Source organism: Hippocampus guttulatus, chromosome 12 (genome assembly GCF_054856545.1).
Source record: "Hippocampus guttulatus isolate MCC_2025c chromosome 12, RoL_Hgut_1.0, whole genome shotgun sequence".
NCBI classification, from domain to species: Eukaryota; Metazoa; Chordata; class Actinopteri; order Syngnathiformes; family Syngnathidae; genus Hippocampus; species Hippocampus guttulatus.
The window spans coordinates 1,803,410-1,826,247 of NC_141272.1; the positions used below are offsets into that span (position 1 = coordinate 1,803,410).

General features: G+C 45.2%; 1 protein-coding gene across 2 annotated transcripts; it reads left to right on the forward strand.

Annotated features, from left to right (window-relative positions):
- Nucleotides 1-285: 285 nt before the first annotated feature.
- LOC147196911 (glutamate receptor ionotropic, kainate 1) lies at nucleotides 286-20,822 on the forward strand. 2 transcript variants are annotated; one of them, XM_086124816.1, is made up of 16 exons: nucleotides 286-1,736; nucleotides 10,274-10,441; nucleotides 10,722-10,979; nucleotides 11,440-11,621; nucleotides 11,976-12,029; nucleotides 12,446-12,619; nucleotides 13,350-13,493; nucleotides 14,528-14,635; nucleotides 15,642-15,683; nucleotides 15,854-15,967; nucleotides 16,358-16,561; nucleotides 17,045-17,268; nucleotides 17,885-18,003; nucleotides 18,077-18,294; nucleotides 18,515-18,740; nucleotides 19,620-20,822. In XM_086124816.1, the coding sequence occupies exons 1-16, from the start codon at nucleotides 1,652-1,654 to the stop codon at nucleotides 19,907-19,909; spliced, it is 2,610 nt and encodes an 869-aa protein (XP_085980942.1). In that variant the 5' UTR covers nucleotides 286-1,651; the 3' UTR covers nucleotides 19,910-20,822. The 2 variants fall into 2 exon arrangements, with proteins under 2 accessions (XP_085980942.1, XP_085980943.1); XM_086124817.1 differs by lacking the exon at nucleotides 15,642-15,683.
- Nucleotides 20,823-22,838: the final 2,016 nt, after the last annotated feature.

Below are 22,838 nucleotides of genomic sequence, written 5' to 3' on the forward strand. Positions count from 1 at the left end.
ATCACTACGTCAGTTGCCGGTGACATGCTGTCAATATAGACGTTGCAAAACCATCGATTTAGCCACGTTCCAAACTTTTGACCCAAAATTATTTTTCTGCCTTGCCTCACTTGTAGAAGTCGACATGAGAAATGACAGAAAGAGAGAGCGAGAAATGGGATTTCATATTATGGTGGGGGGGGGGGGGGGGGGGGTCAAAATCATATCAGAGTTTAGAGCTCGCGGACCTCAGTTTGAGGAGCCCGCTTAATCTTCAAGGCAGCAAGCGGCAGTTGCCAAGATTACGTTTGAGTTCCGCCTCCCGCATCGGCAGCGCGGCAAAGATTTAATCATCATTCCTCGGTGTATCCAAGCAAAGACGTTGTCGAGGTCGACCGCTAGCAGATTTGAAGTTAATCTTCACGACGTATCCATGTTTTCATGTCCGTGTCAGCCAGCTCGCCAGTGTCCTCAATTGGGGCGCCCGCACGGGAGGGAAAGGCTTGGCCCGGCCGGCCGCGTCAAGTCGGCGGCAAGGAGCAGAAATCCAGACGGAAACGAGGAACGCTTTGTTTCAGAATAAATGTTAACTTAGTTTGAAATGTGGTCGGTCGGCCCCTCAACTAGTTTGCAGAATATAATTTCTAATTTAACGGCTATACAAAATAATCTGGCTTGCCTTGACTCGACTAAACTTGATTAGTGCTTTTTTTACATCGTGCCATCATCTGAAAAGGTTGGAAAAAAATCCCAAGTAAACAAGAAAAAGTCTTCAGAAATATAAATACTGCACTCAAACATATTTCTGAAAAATCGACTTAAGTACAGTAAACAGAACTTGTTTTGTTTTTGTTTTACTGGCCCGTAAATGTATTTGCTAATTATGTCCATTGGAGGGCACACCGACGACGATTTAAATGACCTTCTGATATGGGCTGTTACTCGGGATTTACCACCTGATAGAGATGCACTTGTGAGGGCGATAGAGGATGCCACCTTTCAAGAGCAAAGTAAAACGACTTGCTGTGCTCTCCTGTAGAAATATTTTAAGGCTGAATATTGCAAAATCTCAGTGAGCAGCCTCATTTCAACAGAGGTTGGTTTGGTGGAACCCTGTTGATGCCCTGCCACGTCGCGTATTTGAAGTGCACATTTACAAGGTGGGGTGACAACTGTGCCCAATCTCAAAATAATGTTTCAATCTCACAGTTTGAATGGCGTGATGAGTTCAGGGGCGGCCATCGGGATTTTTTTCTGAACGGCCGGTGTATTTCCAGCTCATTTACTCCGGCTCGATTTTATTTTGAAATCCATAGCGGGAAACAGTATTTCCTATCCGTGCCGCCTTGACAGCCGGAGCATCTAAGCGGTCCTCCTCCTCAGTTGCACCCTTCAATTCAAGCGTGCGCCGGGAAAAAAAAAAGGGGATGCGACTTGAACATGGAAAACAACACCCGTGTCACGCATGAAGGACTTCAACGTCGAATTTGGTGATTTCACCACCCCCCCCCCCCCTCTTTTCTTTTTCTTCCTTCTCACAATGAGCGAGGCGACGATGCGGGTAAGGGGCCAGTTGATTGCGACGGTTAAGGATACTTGGATTGGCGAGGTGTCAGCATGACTTGGGCGGAAAACTGACCTCCATGCTGAAGCGGAGCCCCCGGGGAGGACCATGGCGAAGAGGAGAGGGCTGCTGTTGTCTCTGCTCTACTTATTCGCGGACTTGTGGCTCAGTTGGCAGCAGGTCCTCCGGATTGGTGAGTGACGGAGGCCAAGAGTCGCTTTGGCTCCCTTGCAAAACGCCGGACTCATTCTACCTTGACATCGGTTGCTTGGGGAAAGATGCATATTGATTATTGTTGCTGTTGTTAAGTCATAATTGGAGCGTTTGTTGTTTTAAGCGGTGCAAAAAGGAGGACACAACTGAGCTACACTTATATGCACGTTGACATATTTTAAGCGTGTTCCGTCACTTTTGTGCACATAAATGGGGCATTTGTTCATTTAAGGTCGTTTAATTGAATAGTTTAAAAAAATATCTGTAAAATCATTTCGTGTGCTTTTTAAAATTAAACAATTTAAAATTATGTAATTCTAGGTGCATTTTAAACATGATGGTTATTTTAAAAATCATTACATTTAATGTGTTACTTATTTTAAGTTTTTAAATTGTTTAATTTGGCTTAAATAAGTGAATGGAAAAACTGATAACTTCAAGAAAAAATATATACAATGGTTTTGTAGATTTGACATGTAATTGAATTTGACTAAAATGTGGAAATAAGTGAATTCAAAAAGGTATGCAATGAAGTGGAATAACATGAAACGTCAAAGACATTCACCCCATTTAAAATGAGAACTTTGTACTTTGCAATTGCAACGATGCACAACGGCGCTGCGTCACACCGAAAGACGTTTCAATATTTGGACTGTGTCGCTCCTTCCAATGAGGCCACCAAAATAGTCGAAATGCCTTATCCAGTTCAGTTTATAGAGGACGGGTTTATTTTTTTATTAAACGAGCACGTCGCGGTGCCATAAAAAAACTAGCTTATAAAAAGTACATTTTTGCATTGATGTGTATTTTTGGTCATACAAAATGAACGGCATCAAACTCAAAACACCCCCCCACAAGATTCCATTTGGAACATGTGATTGATGTCACATTATAAAAACACATTTTAATTGACTCCTATACTATCATGGTACCGGACTGGATTATTTCAGGTTTCTGTATTTCGCCCCAAATAATCATCATGACAATAATCACGGCGAGGTCGCTCGCTGCGTTTGGGCACAACGAGATTGAGATCCCGTTAATCCACTCCGCGGGTCAGAGGAGGACTGCCGATGCACGTGAACGCATCGCGGCTGGCACACTTGCTCGCCTTTTGGCCCGCGGCCACGGGAAACAGATCCACGAGCAATTGCGAGCGGGGGCGCACGGACACTTTGAAATCCGTCCCCAGTTTACGGATGAGCGCTTTGAAAGTTGACGAGGAAGGCCGTGTAATTAGTCCTTTTAGAGCTGATGCAAGCGATGATAAATGTGCTTCATTAGGAGAGTCTGCTTGCACGTTGCATCACAAAGACAAAAATAAAAAAAGACTTTCTCAACAGGAGGACTCGGGCTTGAAGCCAAGGCTTGAAATGTGTCGCCTCCAAATAGCTTCCACTGTTCTATTGAAGCGTTTTCCTCTCTTGAATGCAAATTCAAATTGGATTATGACGAAACCTAGTACTCGCTTGATTGTCATAATCAATTATGACAAACAGGTTTATCGGATTTTTCCGTGTTGCGTTTACACTGCACCCAGATAGGCAAATCCGGATAGGAAACCCAGATAGGCAAATCCGGATAGGAACTGGATTCAAAATAGTCTAGATTCCTGGTTAAGTTTTCTCTTTCCAATGTGTCACCTATAAATGGATTTTCCTGTTCTATATAATCCTTTTTTTCCTGAAGAATCCAAATTCAATCTGGATCGGCATAAAACGGAACCCTCATTTAATTGGAACCATGACGTGGTGAGATCATCTGGTGAGATTTTACACCATTTGAAAAGGTTTTGTGGATTTAATTCCACGCCGCATTCGCGTTGCTGCCAAAACGTGCAAATGTGGAACAGACCTGGATTCAAAACAGTTTAGATTTCAATTTAGTTTTGGCTGATGTGAGGGTAAAATCCACCACAAACATGGACGATTTATCTTTACAAATTCACGGCAAAGAATCGCCACAACTTCAACAAACAACGGATGCTAAGGTCCGCTGCAACGTACATCACAAAAGAACGTCGGTGAGAGTAAAAGAAAAATGTCGGGACATTTTGGACAGTCAGAGTCTCACCTCACTACGATTCACTTGCCATGTACGTCATCGCTTGCCTCCATTTTGGAGACAGAGACGGGAAGCTTTACTATTGCATCCACAGCTACATATGAAATGATAAATATTGTTTAGTGTCGTTGTAAAACAACACATGCGTGCACTTGATATACCGATTTATATGTCTTAGCAGCGGTCGGTCAGGTCTCGCAAGCTTCAAACCTGGAAATGAATTTTCACCGTGATGTGAAAGCTTCTGTCCATTTGGATTAGCAGGTTTATTTCGATCAAAGCCAAAACCTCGCAGGGGGAGGAAATTCCCTCAACGGCCAGCAGGACGGCGCTTCGGTCGCACCGCCTGGAGTTGTGAAACCGGACAAGCCGCCTCCCCATTCTCTCCCGTCTCAATCTGCGCTCCGTGTCGTTAATCCGTCTCAATCAAGGGCGGGCCTGGCCTAATCTTTGTCATTCTCATCCCGCGCTAATCTGGCCCATATGCTGCCACGTTCACTCCAATTAACATCCCTCCGCTTTGGCAGGTGTCGTCGTTTCGCTCTTCCCGTAATAACGACAAATCCTGAAACAACCGACACTAATCTTCATTCTGCGGAAAGTCAGAGCGGACGAGCGAACGGAATGTCGGCTCGTCTGTATTTGCCAACGCGACCGAATCGGCAATTCCGTGGCGCCATTGGATCATGTGTCAACCCAGCCAAACGTCCTCCTCATTTTCACTCCGCGTGTGTCGGGGTTCGCCAGACCAACAGAGAGAGCTCAGTGCCGCACATCAAACGGGGATCTTCGATGGCTTTGGAGCGCCTCATTCAGTCCGAGGCTGGCGTGCGCCCAAGTCAGATGGGTCGCGGTCGCTGGCTTGTCGGGCTGGGGGAGAAAGTCGAACACTACACCGTTGTCCCGTTCGACCCAAAAAGACTCCCCCTTCTACGAGAGCGAAAGTGCGAGTCGACCCAAGGGTTCATTGGGTCACGTCTCCGCCAAGCTATTGCGATCGAATCGGCTCGCGATGGTACGATCGGCATCGGTAAACCACAAAATTGTAGCGGGGCGACGTGTGACCGTACTTGACATTCCTGGCCCCCGGCCTTCCTCCTGTGTGGCGTTTGCATGTTCACCGGGTGCCTGCGTGGCTTTTCTCGGGGTACTCCGGTTTCCTACCGCGTTTCAAAAACATGCGTGGCAGGTTAACGGAACATTCGAAACTGTCCCGAGGGGCGACCGTGAGCGTCAACGGTCGTTGGTCAATGTGTGCCCTGCGATTGGCTGGCAGCCGGTTCAGGTTGTACGGAAGACGGCTGGGATAGGATTTGAACCCACGACCTCTGCGGGCTGTGTTGTGAGGTGGACGTGCTAAACATTCAACCGCCATCTATTATGTATCTATTCTGCGTAGTCACATTTTGTGATATTTGAAAAGTCATTGTAGTCTGATGGCTTTGGAAAAAGTAACGCCGTAGCTTACCGTGGAGATTCAGAGCACATTGCACGACACACGTGGGTTGCAAAAATGCGGTACAATACTCATCGGCGAGCTCCGTACAAATGTAGAAAACGAAAATGCTCCCCCCCCTCCCCCCAAAATATCTGACTTCAAATGAAGGCTTGCTGTCGCTGTTCAGTCTCCATCCGAAGGAGGCAACAGAAGTGTGGCGCTCGAGGCCGATCGCAGTCTCCCCGCAGCGCTCTTGTTTTCCTGACCTCCCAGCATGCATTGCCCCACAGCACAGTCCGACCTAATAATGCAGTCAAGACAAACGCTAACTTATATTGATGAGCCACAACATGACCGACCCCACACCAGTTGGGTTTTTTTTTTCCAAGCTTGTGTATCAAGGTGAAAATCTTTTTTTTTTTTTTTTTGATCCCCAAAAACCGTACCTCGTAGTGAAAACTAGCCGTAGGCACCAGTTTCACCGATTAGGACGAAATTAGGTGGGTACGTCTATCATTGGCGGCACGGCGGTCAGACGGTTCACAAATCCGCCTCAGAGCGCTGAGGCGCTGGGTTCGATTTCGGCCCGGGCCTCCCTACGTGGGTTTTTACTTTGACAGGTCAAACTGAGGGAAGGGAATTTGTTTTTTTGCCCCCAACTTTCCAGGGGGCGCTACGGAGTGAATTTGTTGGGGTCGTGTTGCGGGCACATTCTACTCCTCCCGTGCTTGCTGAATTTCCGGGCATGTTGAGCCCCCCCGCACTCTCCCTCCCCGCCCCCCCCCCCAAAAGGCCATTCATTCATCTCGTGGATGCAGTGACCTATTTGTCGCCTGCAAACGGAATCTGCGATACGCCTCATAAAAAATAGACACGCATTTTGTTCACTTCCAAAATGCGTCGGCTGAAGTTTTTTCTGCTGCACTTTATCCGAACGCTTCCTTAAAAACGCAGCGACACAGATGAATACAATTAGCAAATGAAGTTGCGCTATCGAGATGTTTCTAATGCCCCCCTCCCCCGTCAACAATCGAGCTTGCTGTGTCTTGTTTTGTGGCCTGGTTGGCACGCGGCAAATCTTTTCAAGCCACGCTTGATGTTTGGGTGCTTCATGAACCTCAACAGTTACTTTTCATTTGTTGGAAAACGGAAGAGGCAGAATGAGATCATCATCAGGCATGTGAACGCAGAGCTGGCTGGCGCCACCTTGGGGCCCAGAGCAAAATTAGATTTTGTTGAAGGCATTGCAGCAACGTTGCGAGTGAGGAAGCGGTACAACTGAGATGCTGGATATCATCTGGGACAAGGAGTCCTCTGATCACCAGCAAATTTTAATCAGAGGTGGATTTATGGGTCCCAAAAAATGATTTTAAAAAATTGTCTTTACTTTTTTGCTAGCGCATATCAGTTTTTGTGAAATATCTTCATTTTGGGGTTTCACAATTTGACCTACAAAAGCTTGCGCAAATTCCACCTGTCGCTGAACCTCCCCCTCCAATTCCTAAATTTGACAAAATAAATTACAATATTATATTATACTATTGTTGTTATATTATGATGATGGTGATGATTATCGAGCGAACCTGATGTACTTTAAAAAAAAAAGAAAAACGGCACAAAGACATCAGCTTCGGACACAAAAAGCTCCAGGCTTTCAATGCGTACAGTTGCTCCGTTCGAAATCTTCGGCCGAGCTTGAACTGATGCTGCCTATGAGTGGGACCAGCGAGCCGCGTTTTATGCCGAATTACACGCAAACAAACCGCCATTAGAAAGGAAAAGGAGGCCCCCCTGCTCACTCGGTGCAAACCAAAAACATGATTAGGACTCCTTCATGTTTTCTATTCTACACGCGTATCAAAAATAATACGCCCACAAATACACGTGCCAATTTATTTTTCTTTTTTTCATTGAAAGGACGTTTCTACTGTCACTGTTCATTCAGTCACCAACAAAGACATACAAATAAGTTATTATTATTATTATTATTATTTTTTTTTTTTACAAAAGACCACCAAAGTAACAAAATTAATTACAGCTAATAATTTCTTTTTTTTAAAAGGTATTTCATTTTATGGATCTGATTTTCTTTTTGGATACACTGCTTTCATCATTTTTATCCAAATGATATTGTATACAAGGACATACTCTACCGTTAGAATATTTTTTCTGGAATTTACATTTCGTGTTCCCTCTCTGCACCACACAAACAAACAAGGAGGCCAAATGAATCTGCTTTTCCTGTTGTATTCGCCTCTCGTGTTGGCAGCGCTTTGGAGATTATTCATGCGGTGGCTGCGCATCATTTTGTGTTTGAGTGATTAGACACCGGCGACCAAGATGTAAATCAGAAAATCTACATAGTAGTGGGGAAGGGGTGGGGGTGGGGTATTTTGGCCCCGCGCACAAAACGGACCATCTGCTTGGAAGAGACAAGTTGGGCCATATGTATGTGTGTGTGTGTGTGTGTGTGTGGTTGAAAAATGATTGATGGATGCGTGAATTGGTTGTGTGCAGAATTCGGAAGTGTTTTAGCAAGACCTGCTAGCAGCCGCTTGGGGCGGGAGCTCGTTTTTCAAAAGCGAACGACGCGGCGTGCACAAGGCGCTCTCAGTGTGGGCACCAAGAGAAAAAGGTCATTCACCATCAAGGTCTGCGTGAAAATAAAAAGACGTTTTTTTTTTATTTAAATCACATATTCATACGTAACTGCCGAGTGCAGTGAACTTTTCTCTGGTGTTGTGAAGTGCAAGAAAAATAAGCCAACAAGGCGCTCTCAGTGTGGGCACCAAGAGAAAAAGGTCATTCACCATCAAGGTCTGCGTGAAAAGAAAAAGAAGTTTTTTTTTTTTTAAATCACATATTCATACGTAACTGCCGAGTGCAGTGAACTTTTCTCTGGTGTTGTGAAGTGCAAGAAAAATAAGCCAACTGCCATGTGACGGTGATGTTCGATTCCACCGATTTGCTTTACACCTGACGCGTTAAATACAAGCGAGTCTTCAAAGTCGTGACTTTCAAATCGTTAAGAATAGAAGAAGTGTTTTTTTTTAATGTATTTTAAACCCTCCGCAGTGCCTGGCATCACTCTGCGTGGAGGCGGGTTAGACTGGTAAATTGGCAAAAGAGCGCAGACTTTGGGGGTGGCTGCGCCTCTGTGGGAGTGGTCACAGCCGACTTCAAAGTCTTTATTTGCCTTGAAATACAGAACGCGAGTAGCGCACTCAAGTCGCAACACGACAGAATGCCAATTGCCGTCAAGTGGGCACCGCCTGCCACCTCAGATTGTTTGTGTTTGATTTTGGTCAAATTTGGGTATTTTGGATTAAACTCACACAATTGACACCCACTTTTATTTTATTTTTTTACTTCTATCCATTTTAAAACTACCTTCTGGTGGCATCAGAAAAAAAACACTGAAAATAGGAAAAAAAACAAAGCATAACAGTGGTGGCCTCGAGTCTGCCTGTACTTGTCTATGTCGCCGTGTGCAAAACATACAAACAACTGTATTATAATTTGAAATAAGCCCATTAAAAAAAGGGTTTAGGTTCATTTCCATTTGAAAGGCTTTGGGATTCTTTTTTTGTCTGGCCTTGACTTTACTCTTTTTTTTTTTTTTTCGCCTCGGGTAGAAAGACTTTTTCTTCAGGTTGAAACGTTTCCACAGCACAGCGGGCTGCTAAATGCGTGATGGTATAATAATGGCTTTCGACTTGGTGAAGCAGCATGCGGCTCATTATCCAGAAACCGGCTAACTATCAACGACCGCACGTTTGGGAGTTTTGCGATCATGAGGCTGTTAGATGTTTTGGAAAAAGTCCCAAGACCTCGTCTACTGCATTTTGTGGACATGATGGATAAAAAAACAAAACAAAAAAACAAAAAAAGCATTGCGTGCATCTGCTCTGGACAGTTGTGGAGATATTTTTGTAGAGTTTACGTCTTTTAAGGAATGAACTATTGTTTAGTCGAGCAATCTGGAACATGCCGATGTAAGAAACAGTAAAGGCGTATGCAAAATGATCATTCCAATGATTGTGGCGCTTTGCAGTGACGTGCACCGTGTCGCTCGAAAGAGTTGCTCTCGTCTTGCTAAATGTGATGCCCGTGTTGATGGAGGACTTCATCAATGTTCCCGAGGGAAGATTTAGAGCTTAAGACATTCGCCGAGTGTCGCATCTGCTGCGCCGGAGTCAAAGGCCGATTAAAGAAGTTCGGCAAACTATGAAACGACACGCTCGCCAAAAGACATTCCCAAGAGCTGTAGGCCACGGAAACGACCCGCAGTGACCCCCCGTAAGCGCGTCCTGGTGTGTCTCCTTGTCCCGGTGGCAACGGGCTTTTCCCAAACGCTGCGTCGGAATGTAGGCCGCGCAAATAGGATGAGGCTGGCCGAGGTGGGGCTTTTCTCTCAATGGGATTAAATTCCAGCGACATGACCTGAGCATATCTGCGCAACATTATGTCATATTCATAATCACTCTAAGCGAAGATGCAATATGGAGGAGTCGGCCTCTTTAAAATAAAAAAATTAGATGAATGAATGCATTTTTCTATATTACAGTACTAGAAACGTTTAGTTCGTTGCTTGCAAACAGAGGAGCGCTGGTAGAATAAAATACCACATGCTGCTTCACCAAGACCAAGACACAGATCTGATCTGATCACATGTAGCATCACGTTCTGATGAGACAAGGTCTTTGGACTACTTACTCACACCTAGCGTATACATTGGACTACAAAGACACAAGTTTTCAGAGAGACTCAAAACAGGCGTTGGAAATTTACCTCAGACGAGGAGCCACATGCTGCTTCACCTCACCGAAAGACAAAAGACCTGATATCTATCTTTTGTAAATGCTTTCGGCTGTTGTTCTCTTAATGATGTGAAGAGCATTGAGTTATCTTGTGTCTGAAATGCAATCTATTAATAAGGCCTCAGCTGGGTTACTATCGGCTCACACGCGGCAGCCCCGTTTGACGGCTTTGTTTGCTGGTGTCCGTCCACCCAGGCGGCATCTTCGAGACGCTGGAGACCGAGCCCATCAGTGTGGAGGAGCTGGCCTTTAAGTTTGCAGTGACAAACATCAACAGGAACCGGACCCTCATGCCAAACACCACGTTGACCTACGACGTCCAGAGAATAAATCTCTTTGACAGCTTCGAGGCCTCCAGAAGAGGTAAGTATACAGCTACCGTTTGTTCTTGTCGTAAAATCCCAAGAAGAAAACGTGACTACTTTGTTGGCGCCAACCAACTCACTGACAGAACACTTACGGTAAGTTTGGGATACGTGTTCCTTGCGAGGCCACCAAGTAATGTGTGGTGTGCCTCAAGGTTCAATTTTAGGCCCTTCGTTGTTTGATTTCCAATGTGTATATGCGCTTTCTTGTCAAACCTGGGTTTGACTGATGGATGATCATTTTCCACCACCCTTCCCCCCTCTTTCGCAATCCTCAGCCTGCGACCAATTGGCACTAGGTGTGGGGGCCGTGTTCGGACCGTCGCACAGCTCGTCGGTGAGCGCCGTTCAGTCCATCTGCAACGCCCTGGAAGTCCCTCACATCCAGACGCGCTGGAAGCATCCATCCGTGGACAACCGAGACAGCTTCTACATTAACCTCTATCCCGAATATGCCTCCATAAGTCGAGCCGTGCTGGACATAGTGCAGTACTACAAGTGGAAGACGGTTACCGTGGTCTACGAGGACGCGACGGGTCAGTTGCGAAAATCTTGCAATAAGATGGGGATTTTTGGGTCCACGTTAGCTTGGCCCGCAGCCATGCAGGAGGGTAAATGCCAGTTGTCCTTGACAACCTCAATGAGCGGAGCTCAAAAACACAGCTCTCGTTTTTCGAATTCGAAGAATTTTAATTGTGATCGCAATGTAAATTTGAATCATTGTGTGGCAGAGTAAATGTTAATTCGGATTTGGGGGCTCTTGTACAAGTAGAATGCCGACAATAAACTGCCACAAGGTGCACAGTTTTGTCAGAATTCTTTTTGCATTTTAAACGTTTCTAAATTTTGCAAATTGAATGCGCCATTTTGACCTGCAATGAAAACGGGCTGCGATTTCTTTCACTGGTTGTGAGAATCGCCGAGTTCAAACTGGATCACTGATATCGGGTCAAATCAGATAGCACATGAAGTAATCATGATGTTTGTGGGTTGAAGGCCTGATCCGTTTGCAAGAGCTGATCAAAGCTCCGTCCAGATACAGCATCAAAATCAAGATCCGCCAGCTGCAAATGGGAAGCAAAGATGCGCGGCCGCTTCTCAAGGAGATGAAGAAGGGGAAGGAGTTTTACGTCATCTTCGACTGCTCCTATCAAACGTCGGCTGACGTCCTCAAGCAGGTGAGCGACTCCAAGATCACCAACGCGCCACAGCAGAGGTTCTCGAATGAACCCCCAAAGAGATTTTTCACATTTTTAGGGCCCTCATTTGGGAATGTTTATCTCAAGTATTTCTGGTGTCGGGACAAAAAAATTAAGAGACGTTTTAGCAGCTTTTGGCTTAATACTGACCACGCGGAGGATGAGCCAAATTGTCAATTGTGTGTTCCCGCCCGTACCACTGGCAGAGTTGGAACTTCATATTAAGAAACGAAACCTGTCGCGAAAACGAATCAAGTCAAGTACAACTTTATCACAAGCTTGGCATGGCGCCGCATTTCCTTACAAAGCATTCTGCCTTTCAACCCTTTGCAGATCCTGTCCATGGGGATGATGACAGAATATTACCACTTCTTCTTCACCACGCTGGTAAGCAGGCAAGCGGGACTCAAATTAATCCACAAAGTGATCGCCCCGAGTAGGTCTGCTCACATGCACGCTCGCCAACACAATGTCAGATCTTCCAATGAGCTCTAATGATCTTGCAAAGTAGAGGCATCACCTACTTCTTGTGATCTCTGCTCAGTATCAATGATAACGCATGAGGAAATGCAGACTCACAACCCCGTCGGATCATCTCGTTGATGTGATTGCGCGTCATGCTAACCTCCGCCCACCTCAAAACCTACACAGTCAAAACTACGCACACGAGCTGGCAATTTAGACACGTATGGTATCAATGATAACCGTCCAGTGGCTCAATAGACAAAAAAACCCCAAAACAAAACAAAACAACTGTCTCCCACGCTAGCAAAGCGAAGTTTTGTGAATGTCTTTCCCCGCAGGACCTGTTTGCACTGGACCTGGAGCCGTACCGCTACAGTGGTGTCAACATGACGGGCTTCCGGCTGCTCAACATCGACAACCCCAAAGTGGCCTCGGTGGTGGAGAGGTGGGCCATGGAGCGGCTGCAGGCCCCCTCCAAGGCCGAGATGGGAATGATGGAAGGCATGATGACGGTAAATCTTAGAACTACGAGTTCTAAGATTTAGAGCTTAAAACTCTTTCCATGCTTGCTTTTTGCGATGGTAAAAAAGACGACTGCGATTACGACAGTTTCACAACTGTTTTCGTGTCGAGGAAATAGCTCCATTTATTTTGCTGCCTGCTATCGTGTGAATTCCTTACACTTTTGGGCAGAACGCATTTTTAATTTGACGGTGACATTTTCCAGGGCCTACATTCACAAGAAATTCAAAAGACGTCGGCCACGGAGGCACATCGACTCTCCGAGAAGTTTGACGCTCAAAGGGGGTGCGCCACCCAACAATAAATAGGACGCATTAGGACGGTCTAAGAGCTCGCGAAGCAGATCCACAAGTTGTTTATCTGCTTTAATGAGGGTCATTAAAAGCTCGCGCTATTTACAGCTCTTGCATTGGTAAACAAAATTAATGACATAATTAACACCCAACCTCCCCCTGCCTGGTTGCTAATCCTGTTTGTGAACTATACTGTACTTTGAAGTGAAAAAAGGCTGCCCCCCCCCCGAAAAAAATAAATAAATGAAAATTGAAACAGAATCACTGAGAGAATCCATGTAAACACACAAACATCTATTTTGAGAAAGAATTAATGGGAGGTTCTGATTGCGCTCAGTCGTGCTCCGTTATTTCACAATCTTGATTTGTGAGGATGCTGAATTGATGACATGAGCAAAAGTGAGTCGGAAGATGTGTGTGATTGCAGACGGAAGCGTCTCTGATGTACGACGCCGTGTACATGGTGGCGGCGGCGTCGCAACGCGCCGCCCAGATCACCGTCAGCTCGCTTCAGTGCCACCGACACAAGCCGTGGCGCTTCGGCCCGCGCTTCATGAACATGCTCAAAGACGTGAGTAGCGCGACACTTTGACGTCGCCGTTTATTTCCTCCGTACGTGAGCTTACCTTTGACTTTTGGGAATCCATTTATTTTCATGATGATAATAATAATAATGATGACAAGATTGATTGAGTCTCATTTTGAGGTTGTGTCACTCCTAATTAGCGACACAAAACCAAATCAAATGCATTCTCGTTTAAAAGATAAATGACTGCAAATCAAAATATTTTCATCCTAATTAGATATCCATTTAATAAAATGAATAGACATGTCAAATGGTGACAATAAATGGTCTATTTTAGGTTTAAAATGTCATCATTCGATCCGTCAACTCAAAAACAATTCAATTTTTTTTTTGTTTTTGTTTTTTTTTGTTACACCTGTAGTAACGATCCGAATTGATGCGCAAATACTATTGTATTTATGTTTGTTTTACTTTGGAATTCAAATGCATGCATTATGACTGAGAAATGCATCCGGTTCTGGACGAAAATTACACAGCCTATGACTTGGGCCAGGTTTTTTTTTCCTCCGCAAAAGTTTCCAAATTGTGCAAACGAACAAATGGCGACATTTTCAAGGGAGTGAGGACATCAAGATGTGTGAGCAACATTACAAGGAAAAAAAACGGACGATTTGTGCCTCATTCGGATAAAAGCTTTGTGATCAAGTGAGCTCGCTTCATTAGCGACGAGTGCATTCATGAGCCTCGCTGCCGACCCAGCGCTCTCCGCGCTCAGACGGGAGGGGGGCTTGCCCGCCTGCTCCATTTACATCATCATCTGCGAGGCACACGACAGGCACACACAAACACACGCTTGAAATGTCCAGCCAATGTAGATTTGGGCCATTAGGACGCAACAAGCCGTCATCTCCAAGATTGGACCTAATGCAGCACCACTCACTCATCAATTATTCATCGTCTCCCTCATACTCATTTACTCGGGCTTCTGCGGTAAACTGGATGTAGCATTTTGCGTTCTGACCATCACGAAAAGAAAAAAAATGACTGAGATTCATTGGCTGTCCCGCTTCTTCGCACAGGCGCAGTGGAATGGCTTAACAGGACAAATCGTCATTAACAAGACAGACGGCCTGCGCAAAGATTTTGATTTGGACGTGATCAGCCTGAAGGAGGACGGCTTGGAGAAGGTGAACCGTCCCCTCCCGCTTTACATTTTGTCTCAACTGATTCTTAAGCAGGAATTAAAATATTGAGAAAAAAAAAAAGTATTTTTCATGTTGTGCTGGTCAGTTTGGAATATTTGACCTTTTGAACAATGACCTGTCCTGTACCAACTCACTCATTCGCTACCATTCATGCCTATAAACATTAAAAAACAAACAAACATCCAAGGCTCACCATGAATAAGTTAAAGGAGACATATTGGGATTTTTCTTTGAACAACTGAAAGCGGTTTACATGAGTGGCTCGACAAAATACCCTCAAGAACATACTGCACACCATTATTTCATCAACTGAAATCTAACCGTGTGCTGCCACCGAGTTATCTTCATGGAGTATGTTTTTCAAGGCATAGGCGTGGATAAGGTTTTGTGAAATATCAAGTTTGTAAATGACTGTAATGACTACTAGATTCCTGCAGATGGCGACGCTGTATCGCTTTGGATTTGAGATAAGCACTGCTTTTGAGTAGACGATAAGGATGGGGCGGTGAATCTCAGATTTGCCACGTCAGCATCCGTCATATTATTGCTTGTCATGTTTTTGCAAGAATTTGCTTTTCTCCGCATTTTGGTCAGAAACCGGTGCTTTGAGTGAAACCAATCCATGTTTCGACTGCTGATGACTAAAGAACTGAAAAGAGAAAGAAGAGAGTCAACTCTTCCTTTGCTAAGTTTGGCGCTTACATTGTCAACGGAACACAATATTTTGTGGGTGTTGAAAGATCAGTCAAAATGCCGGCAGTTCAAAACTCCATTTTACACGTCTCCTTTCAATACGCTTCTTCAAACTTTTATGATGACTGTCAATGCAGCACTCTTTTAATTTTTAGCTGACATTACTGTATGCTCGTTACGAGATGACACTGCAGCTCAAAGTCAACAAGTCATTCACTTCGTTTTACTCCAATTATACTTGACACATCCAATGCCCTCCATTTAAAAATGCTTTTCCTTTTTTTTTTTCTGCAAGACAATCGCAGGCAACAATCGCCTGAATAAAGTGTGGAAAAAGGTCGGTACTTCGGTACAGACAGTAATAGTAACGCTGTTCACTTATAGACTTGTCACCCCGTCTGGTCTCTCTCTCTTGTTGTGCTTTGATGACTTTCCCCTTCGGTGTCGCTTCAGCCAAAGCTTTGTAGCCCGGTTAAATTGTCAATCTTCACACTCTGTCGGTTACAGATTGGCGTCTGGAACTCCCAGACGGGCCTGAATTTAACAGAAAACAACAAGGACTCCAGCACAAATATCACCGACTCCATGGCCAACAGGACCCTCATCGTCACCACTATTCTGGTACGGTAAATAAGAAAGGGACCCACCTCTGCCGCAAATAACAAAAATTAACTCGAGTCATTGACCCTCCCCTCCTCCATTTGAACATTTTTATTATTGCCTATATTCATATAATTTCAATACATCTTCCACAAAAAAAATAGATGATGTCATTTCAAAAACCAAGACTCTGTAACTTCCGCTAACAACCCAGGCTAAACTTGGCTCCTCCCCAATATGCAAACACAGTATACCAGTTGAGACGCGTCACTTCAACATACACACTTGACAACAACTGCTACTTTCCGATTTGGCCAGGGCTTTGCTGGAAAAGTCGCTAATTCAGGAATAGTCGTTCACTGTAATGACATGGTGAACTGTTTGCAAAACGGAAGGCGTTGGCGTTTTCAGGAAAATCCCTACGTGATGTACAAGAAGTCCGACAAGCCACTGTACGGCAACGACCGCTTCGAGGGATACTGCTTGGACCTCCTCAAGGAGCTCTCCAACATCCTGGGCTTCTCCTACGAGGTCAAGCTGGTGTCCGACGGGAAATATGGCGCGCAGAACGACAAAGGCGAGTGGAACGGCATGGTGCGCGAGCTCATCGACCATGTAAGTACTTGCGACAAAGTATTATTTCAGTAGATTATTGTGGGTTTGTATTCTACTCTGGTATTTATTTTGTGGGAGAGTTTTTTACGTATTCGGTCAACATAGAACAGCTGATTATTTTATTTTTTAAGGTTAATCAGAGACACTTTAAATGGCAGCAGTTGTGCGCCGTCTCCCGTTAAACATGAGTTTGAATGTCATCGGTTCTTTCTGAAGTGAGCCACGTCTCCAGCTACAAGAGGGTGTGTACACTTGTGCAACCCCCACAAGATCTGTTGCCTGTACTTTTACTTCCACGCTCGAAAATATTTCTTTTTTTTTTTTTTTTTTAAGTTGAGTCAGAGGTGACATGAATGCAGAAAGGCTTTGGAGTATTTCTCTTCTCTTCTTTTGAGATCACAAATCTTGGCATTTCAACAGGGGTGTGTAGACTTTTGAGAATCACTTTCGGAAAGATCCCGACACTCTTATGACGATTGGCAGGTAGCCGACTTGGCGGTGGCCCCCCTCACCATCACCTACGTGCGGGAGAAAGTGATCGACTTCTCCAAGCCCTTCATGACGCTGGGCATCAGCATCCTCTATCACAAACCCAACGGCACCAACCCGGGCGTCTTCTCCTTCCTCAACCCGCTGTCCCCGGATATCTGGATGTATGTGCTGCTGGCCTGCCTCGGTGTCAGCTGCGTGCTCTTTGTCATTGCCAGGTGACGTTCGTTTATTTGCGTCTTCGCGGTGGTTCTTAAACTGGTTCCCACGAGCTGCAGCGTTACAAAACATGACTATGACTTAGTCACGTCAAAAGTATATCCGTATCAACATATGTGGGGGAGGAGTCAGTGTGGCAGTTTATATATACATCCCCATATCCATCCATCCATATTCCGATCCGCTTTATCCTCACAAGGGACGCGGGGGGTGCTGGAGCCTATCCCAGCCAGCCGTCTTCGGGCAGCAGGCGGGGGACACCCTGAACCGGTTGCCAGCCAATCGCAGGGCACACACAAACGAACAACTATCCGATCTCACACTCCCACCTCGGGACAATTTCTGTGTTCAATCAGCCTGCCATGCATGTTTTTGGAATGCGGGAGGAAACCGGAGAACCCGGAGAAAACCCACACAAGCCCGGGGAGAACATGCAAACTCCACACAGGAAGGCCGGAGCCGAGATCGAACCGTGCTAACCACTCGACCATCGGTCTGGCCATACATTCGTATTCATATATATATATATATATATATATATACACACACACGTACACACACAGACATTTGCAGTACTGTATATATTTTTTGAATTGCGACTGTTCGACTCTCTAGGTTCACGCCGTACGAGTGGTACAATCCTCACCCCTGCAACCCGGACTCGGACGTGGTTGAAAACAATTTCACCCTCATAAACAGCGTGTGGTTCGGAGTTGGAGCACTCATGCAGCAAGGTACGCTTGTCGGTTCAACGGTATCGGCGCGGGTCGCCGTCGTTTGTGACGCCTCGCCATCATCGTCTTTCAGGTTCCGAGCTGATGCCCAAGGCCCTGTCCACCCGGATAGTTGGCGGAATTTGGTGGTTTTTCACGCTGATCATCATTTCCTCCTACACCGCTAACTTGGCTGCCTTTCTCACGGTGGAGAGGATGGACTCGCCCATCGACTCCGCCGACGACTTGGCCAAGCAAACCAAAATCGAGTACGGCGCGGTCAGAGACGGATCCACCATGACCTTTTTCAAGGTAAGCGTCATCATGAAAGCCTGCAATTTGTCTGAGCACAAAAACTATAAATAGTGGGTGGGGTTCGTGTATCCGGACATTGAACAAGTTTCCAGTCTTATGATACTGACCACAACGGTCAAAGTTTTCAGGCCCACATAAAAATTGTTTTTTTTGTCTTTGTCGATGATGTTGAGCTGTTTGTTCAACCCGTCAAGACGTTTGGCTCTCACCGCGACAGAAATCCAAGATCTCGACCTACGAGAAGATGTGGGCCTTCATGAGTAGCCGGAAAAACACTGCCTTGGTGAAGAACAACCGCGAGGGCATCCAGAGGGTCCTCACGACCGACTACGCTCTCCTGATGGAGTCGACGAGCATCGAGTACATCAGCCAGCGCAACTGCAACCTCACGCAGATTGGCGGTCTGATAGATTCCAAGGGCTACGGCGTGGGGACACCAATAGGTACCTAACATAGCCCTGATTTGGAATTTTTTGGGGTGACATTTTGAGCGCTTGATGGGGCAACATCAAATTTGGATGAAAATTAGGCTCGGCAGTAGCTTGTGGAATTCTTTCAAAATGGAGACTCCAAAGTCCAATTGCAGACATTTCTTTCCGGAATAGACTCGCCAAAATGTTTCAAAAAGCCACGTAGGGGGGGGGGGGGGGGGGGGTGACGGAATCAGACATTTTTGTGAGATTTTGGCCACTTTCAGGAGTCCTTCAATGACAAACTGGTCCTCGAGATTTTCTCCACCAAATGAGCACCAGGAACACAAGACAAGCCAATGCCATCAGTTGTGAAAAATGTGAATTTTCAATCCAGGCGGCTTTATTTCAATTCAACACATTTGATACAAAAGGTAACTCAATGCGCTTCATATAATCAGAAGAACTGAATACAAAGCGTAGTTTTCAGTATTGCACCAACGTCTGACGACCTGATGAGGCCTCGTCGCTTCGGTTGCTCTAGAGCACAGGTGTCAAAGTCAAGGACCGGGGGCCAGATCTGGCCCACCACATTATTTTATTGGGCCCGCGAAAACAATTCAATGATGCTTGCTAAAGTCTGAAACAAAATTTCAAATTGTCTTGTATATAATGTAATAATGAGAATGTTTGAACAATCCGTTCTTCTTGACCTCCGATTTTTGACTTCTGAGGTCCAAACCCGTTACCCATCTATTTGTTGCTCGCCGTGTATGTCATACGTCGAGGTATGTGGTTTCCCAAAATTCACCGTCGTAACGGCCCTCCAAGGGAAACCAAAACTACAATGCGGCCCACGACAAAAATGAGTTGGGACAGCCGTGCTCTAGAGCGTTGCACTTTCTTCCGCAGGCTCCCCTTACAGAGACAAAGTGACCATCGCCATCCTGCAGCTTCAGGAGGAAGGCAAGCTGCACATGATGAAGGAGAAGTGGTGGCGTGGCAACGGCTGCCCCGAGGAGGACAGCAAAGAGGCCAGCGCCCTGGGCGTGGAGAACATCGGCGGTATCTTCATCGTGCTGGCGGCCGGACTGGTCCTTTCCGTTTTCGTGGCTATCGGAGAGTTCATCTACAAATCCAGGAAAAACTTGGACATCGAGGAGGTGAGCGTCGGCCAGTGCGAGTGGCACAACAAGTATTGACGCGCTCCGTTTTTGAAGGACGCGCCCGAGGACTTGAACGCCGCACGCGTTTGGGCACCGCCTTTCGGAGGTTGACGGAAAATGTCCAAATGTGGTGAACTACATTGTTACAATAAAAACTTTTTAATCGCAGAGTTGAGTGTTTTCTGTAGTTTTGATGTAGAGCTCATGAATATTTTAATTGAAAGAATACATTAAAAAGTCCTGGGGGGCTGGGGAGGAGGGATAATAGACTCTGGTCAGCGTTTGACATCATGATGCTTTACTATCATGGCCTTTCTGTTTTTATGCAAAACAAAAACACAAATTGTACCTTTTTTGTGTGCGTGTGGAACAAAATGTATTTCATGTTTTGTTTTGTTTTTTGGGGGGGGGGGTGGTCAAGTCATGATGAAAAGGCATTCAACTGCTGTTTTTTTTCTTCTGCGACTACTTTTCAAAACATTGTTTATCAGTGAATATGCTTTTCAAATTTATTGTATTTATCAAGTTTGTGTGTCATTTTTCTCTTGAGCATGTAAGATGTCGCGTCAGAATTGTTTCTGAATGAAGAAAAAGGAAATCTGTGAAAAACATGACACCCTTTTAACCCTTTGATTGCTGCTTGTTTCGTATTGCTGTATTGACGTTCTTATTTTGTTCCCCGTTTGCCACCATTTCCAAATAACGCACGAACTGTTTGGGTCACATGATTACACAAATGACATCACTGCAAACTTTGTCTTATTTTTGGCATGCTAAAGGTTATTAAGACGATCAAACCGCTTTGCTGTATACTACCAGCCAATAAATTTCTATGAATTGCTAATTAAATGTACAATTTGAGCTCACTGGTACGTTATACTTGACATTCCGAAACACCAGGGGGCAGTGTTGGGAAAAAATGCGGGATAATAAACAAAGGGATAATTTACCACACGTTCCTTCTTGAGTTTTGTGAAAATGTGTTCGAGCGAAGTTTGCTGGTTGAAAATAATGGATTCTATCTATTCTAACTCGACGTTCTTTCGTGCGGCGGCGTAGTGTGTCAAAAATGCGAAATAACCGTCCAGTCATTTGTTCTGGCGCTACTCCCACGGATTTATATCGGACAGTCTAACAATTGTCTCCTCGCGGTTGAAGCCAGAGGGCAGCCATCTGACGCTGCCATTGTGACTCACAATGTCAGTGAAGTTTTCACTTTTGACCGAGCATGAACTGATACGAGACGATTTTTAAACTAAAACTCGTTTCAGATCAATCCCTCTGAGCGCCAAGTAGGCGTGAGTAAGTGCTGCTTACACAAACAAACAAACAAACAAAAAAGCTTGCTGCTCCACGTGTAGTAAACTGTTGGCTAATCTCAAGTAGCAAGAGACAAGGGTGTTAGCTCGCTTTGCTAGCCTTGGGTCGATCAATCCTCTGGCCTCTCTCACTTGGCTGACACGTTTTAGTGTTACGGTCCTCCTTTCGATAATCCTGTCAACGGAATACTAGCCGCCGAAAATGAGGTTCAAAGGAGACTGCGCGGCGTGTAATCAGGATACAGTCGCTTAACGGCTTATACGATTAATGTTGTGTCACAAAAAAAGGTTAAGGACCTTATGTTGGGAATGATAGTCAACTATTGTGTTTTTCTCCATGTGACACTCAGACCCCTGCGGAAAAAAAAAAAATCCAATACTGTTGCAGATCAAAGGTGGTCTGAATAATGCAAGCTATTTTTTTGGGCCAGTACAGTCCACTGGCGATTGTTGTAGCCGATTCTGGGCAGAAAAAATTGTAAGGTATACTTACTTGTGCGTTCTATTAGCACGTATGTGGTGTGATTTAGCGTAGGAAGTGGACAAAGCTCCAGATGTTTTAATTAATTTCTAATCCCCCTGTTTCCTAATCCTTGCTAGCAACTCTTGCCTTTCAGAGGGATAATCGCTGGTGTAATTGCGAAAAGTAAGCACAGCCGAAAGCAAGAAGCTAAAGCGACAAAGACTTACAATGATACAATATCAAATTGTTTTTTTTTTAATCAGTTAAAAAGATATGATAAGTGGAGTGAAAACTGGCAGATCGAGTTTTTGTTCACGACCGATTTAAGGTTTTGGTATTCTGATGAATTCCAGGATTGGTCTTAAACTGCTTTGGTTTTGTTTGCCGCTCTTTAATCTTCTAACCCTGCGTTCTTAATCAGAACTGGGGGCAGGTTTTTAATCTGGCATGAATGAGGCCGCGGATTAGCAGCCTCTGACCTTGCCATGCCGCGCAGCTGCCGCTTCTTCCTCCTCAAATCAAGGCTCTCTTTCCTGCACGGCTTGCAAAAAAAAAAAAAAAGAGTACCGAGGTACTTTCTTTTGCGAAACACTGTAAAATGGCGAATGGAAGATGCGGGCGCCCAGAGAGAATCCGAATTGCGGAGAAGTTAATTAGGAGTAACGCTGAATGGAGGTGAGAGTCAAGGCAGCTTTGACACACGTCAACTTGAGGATTGTGTGTCACGGCCGAACGGAAGGAGGCGGGGGATGATATCTGATGTCTGGGCGTGTAATCCCTTTGACTTGCAGATGCCACATTGCTTGTTGGGACACAGTTTTGCAGGGCTGCTTGTGTGCTATCGTTGGCTTCTTGGGTGGGAGGATGGTGGACCAAAAACTTTTGAGTCGGCGATGGGAAGTCGAGCGACAGGCCGATGCAAAAGTGTTAGCGGGGCGAGGCAAGAAATGTCATCTCCATTGGTGCACAATTGCGAGCCACACACCAACTGCTCTCTGGTTTTTGTTTTGGTTACGCTTCGAGGAAAACTCTGCCAAGTTGCGGTTTGCTTTTAACACATCTGAGTTTTTATTTTGTGTGTGTGTGTGTAAAACCCATCCCTATCTTAATTATAGAAGCACAATAAAGGATAACAAATATTAATCAACAAAAACACTGGACCCTTATTGGGGGGCATGTGGAC

What these genes read in the sequence shown, in the direction of transcription:
- LOC147196911 (XM_086124816.1), top strand. Translation starts at nt 1,652, where the DNA reads ATGGCGAAGAGGAGAGGGCTGCTGTTGTCTCTGCTCTACTTATTCGCG. An exon ending in TGCGCGAGCTCATCGACCAT is followed by an intron (nt 16,562 to 17,044) that starts GTAAGTACTTGC and finishes GACGATTGGCAG; the next exon opens with GTAGCCGACTTGGCGGTGGC. An exon ending in CCACCATGACCTTTTTCAAG is followed by an intron (nt 18,295 to 18,514) that starts GTAAGCGTCATC and finishes TCACCGCGACAG; the next exon opens with AAATCCAAGATCTCGACCTA.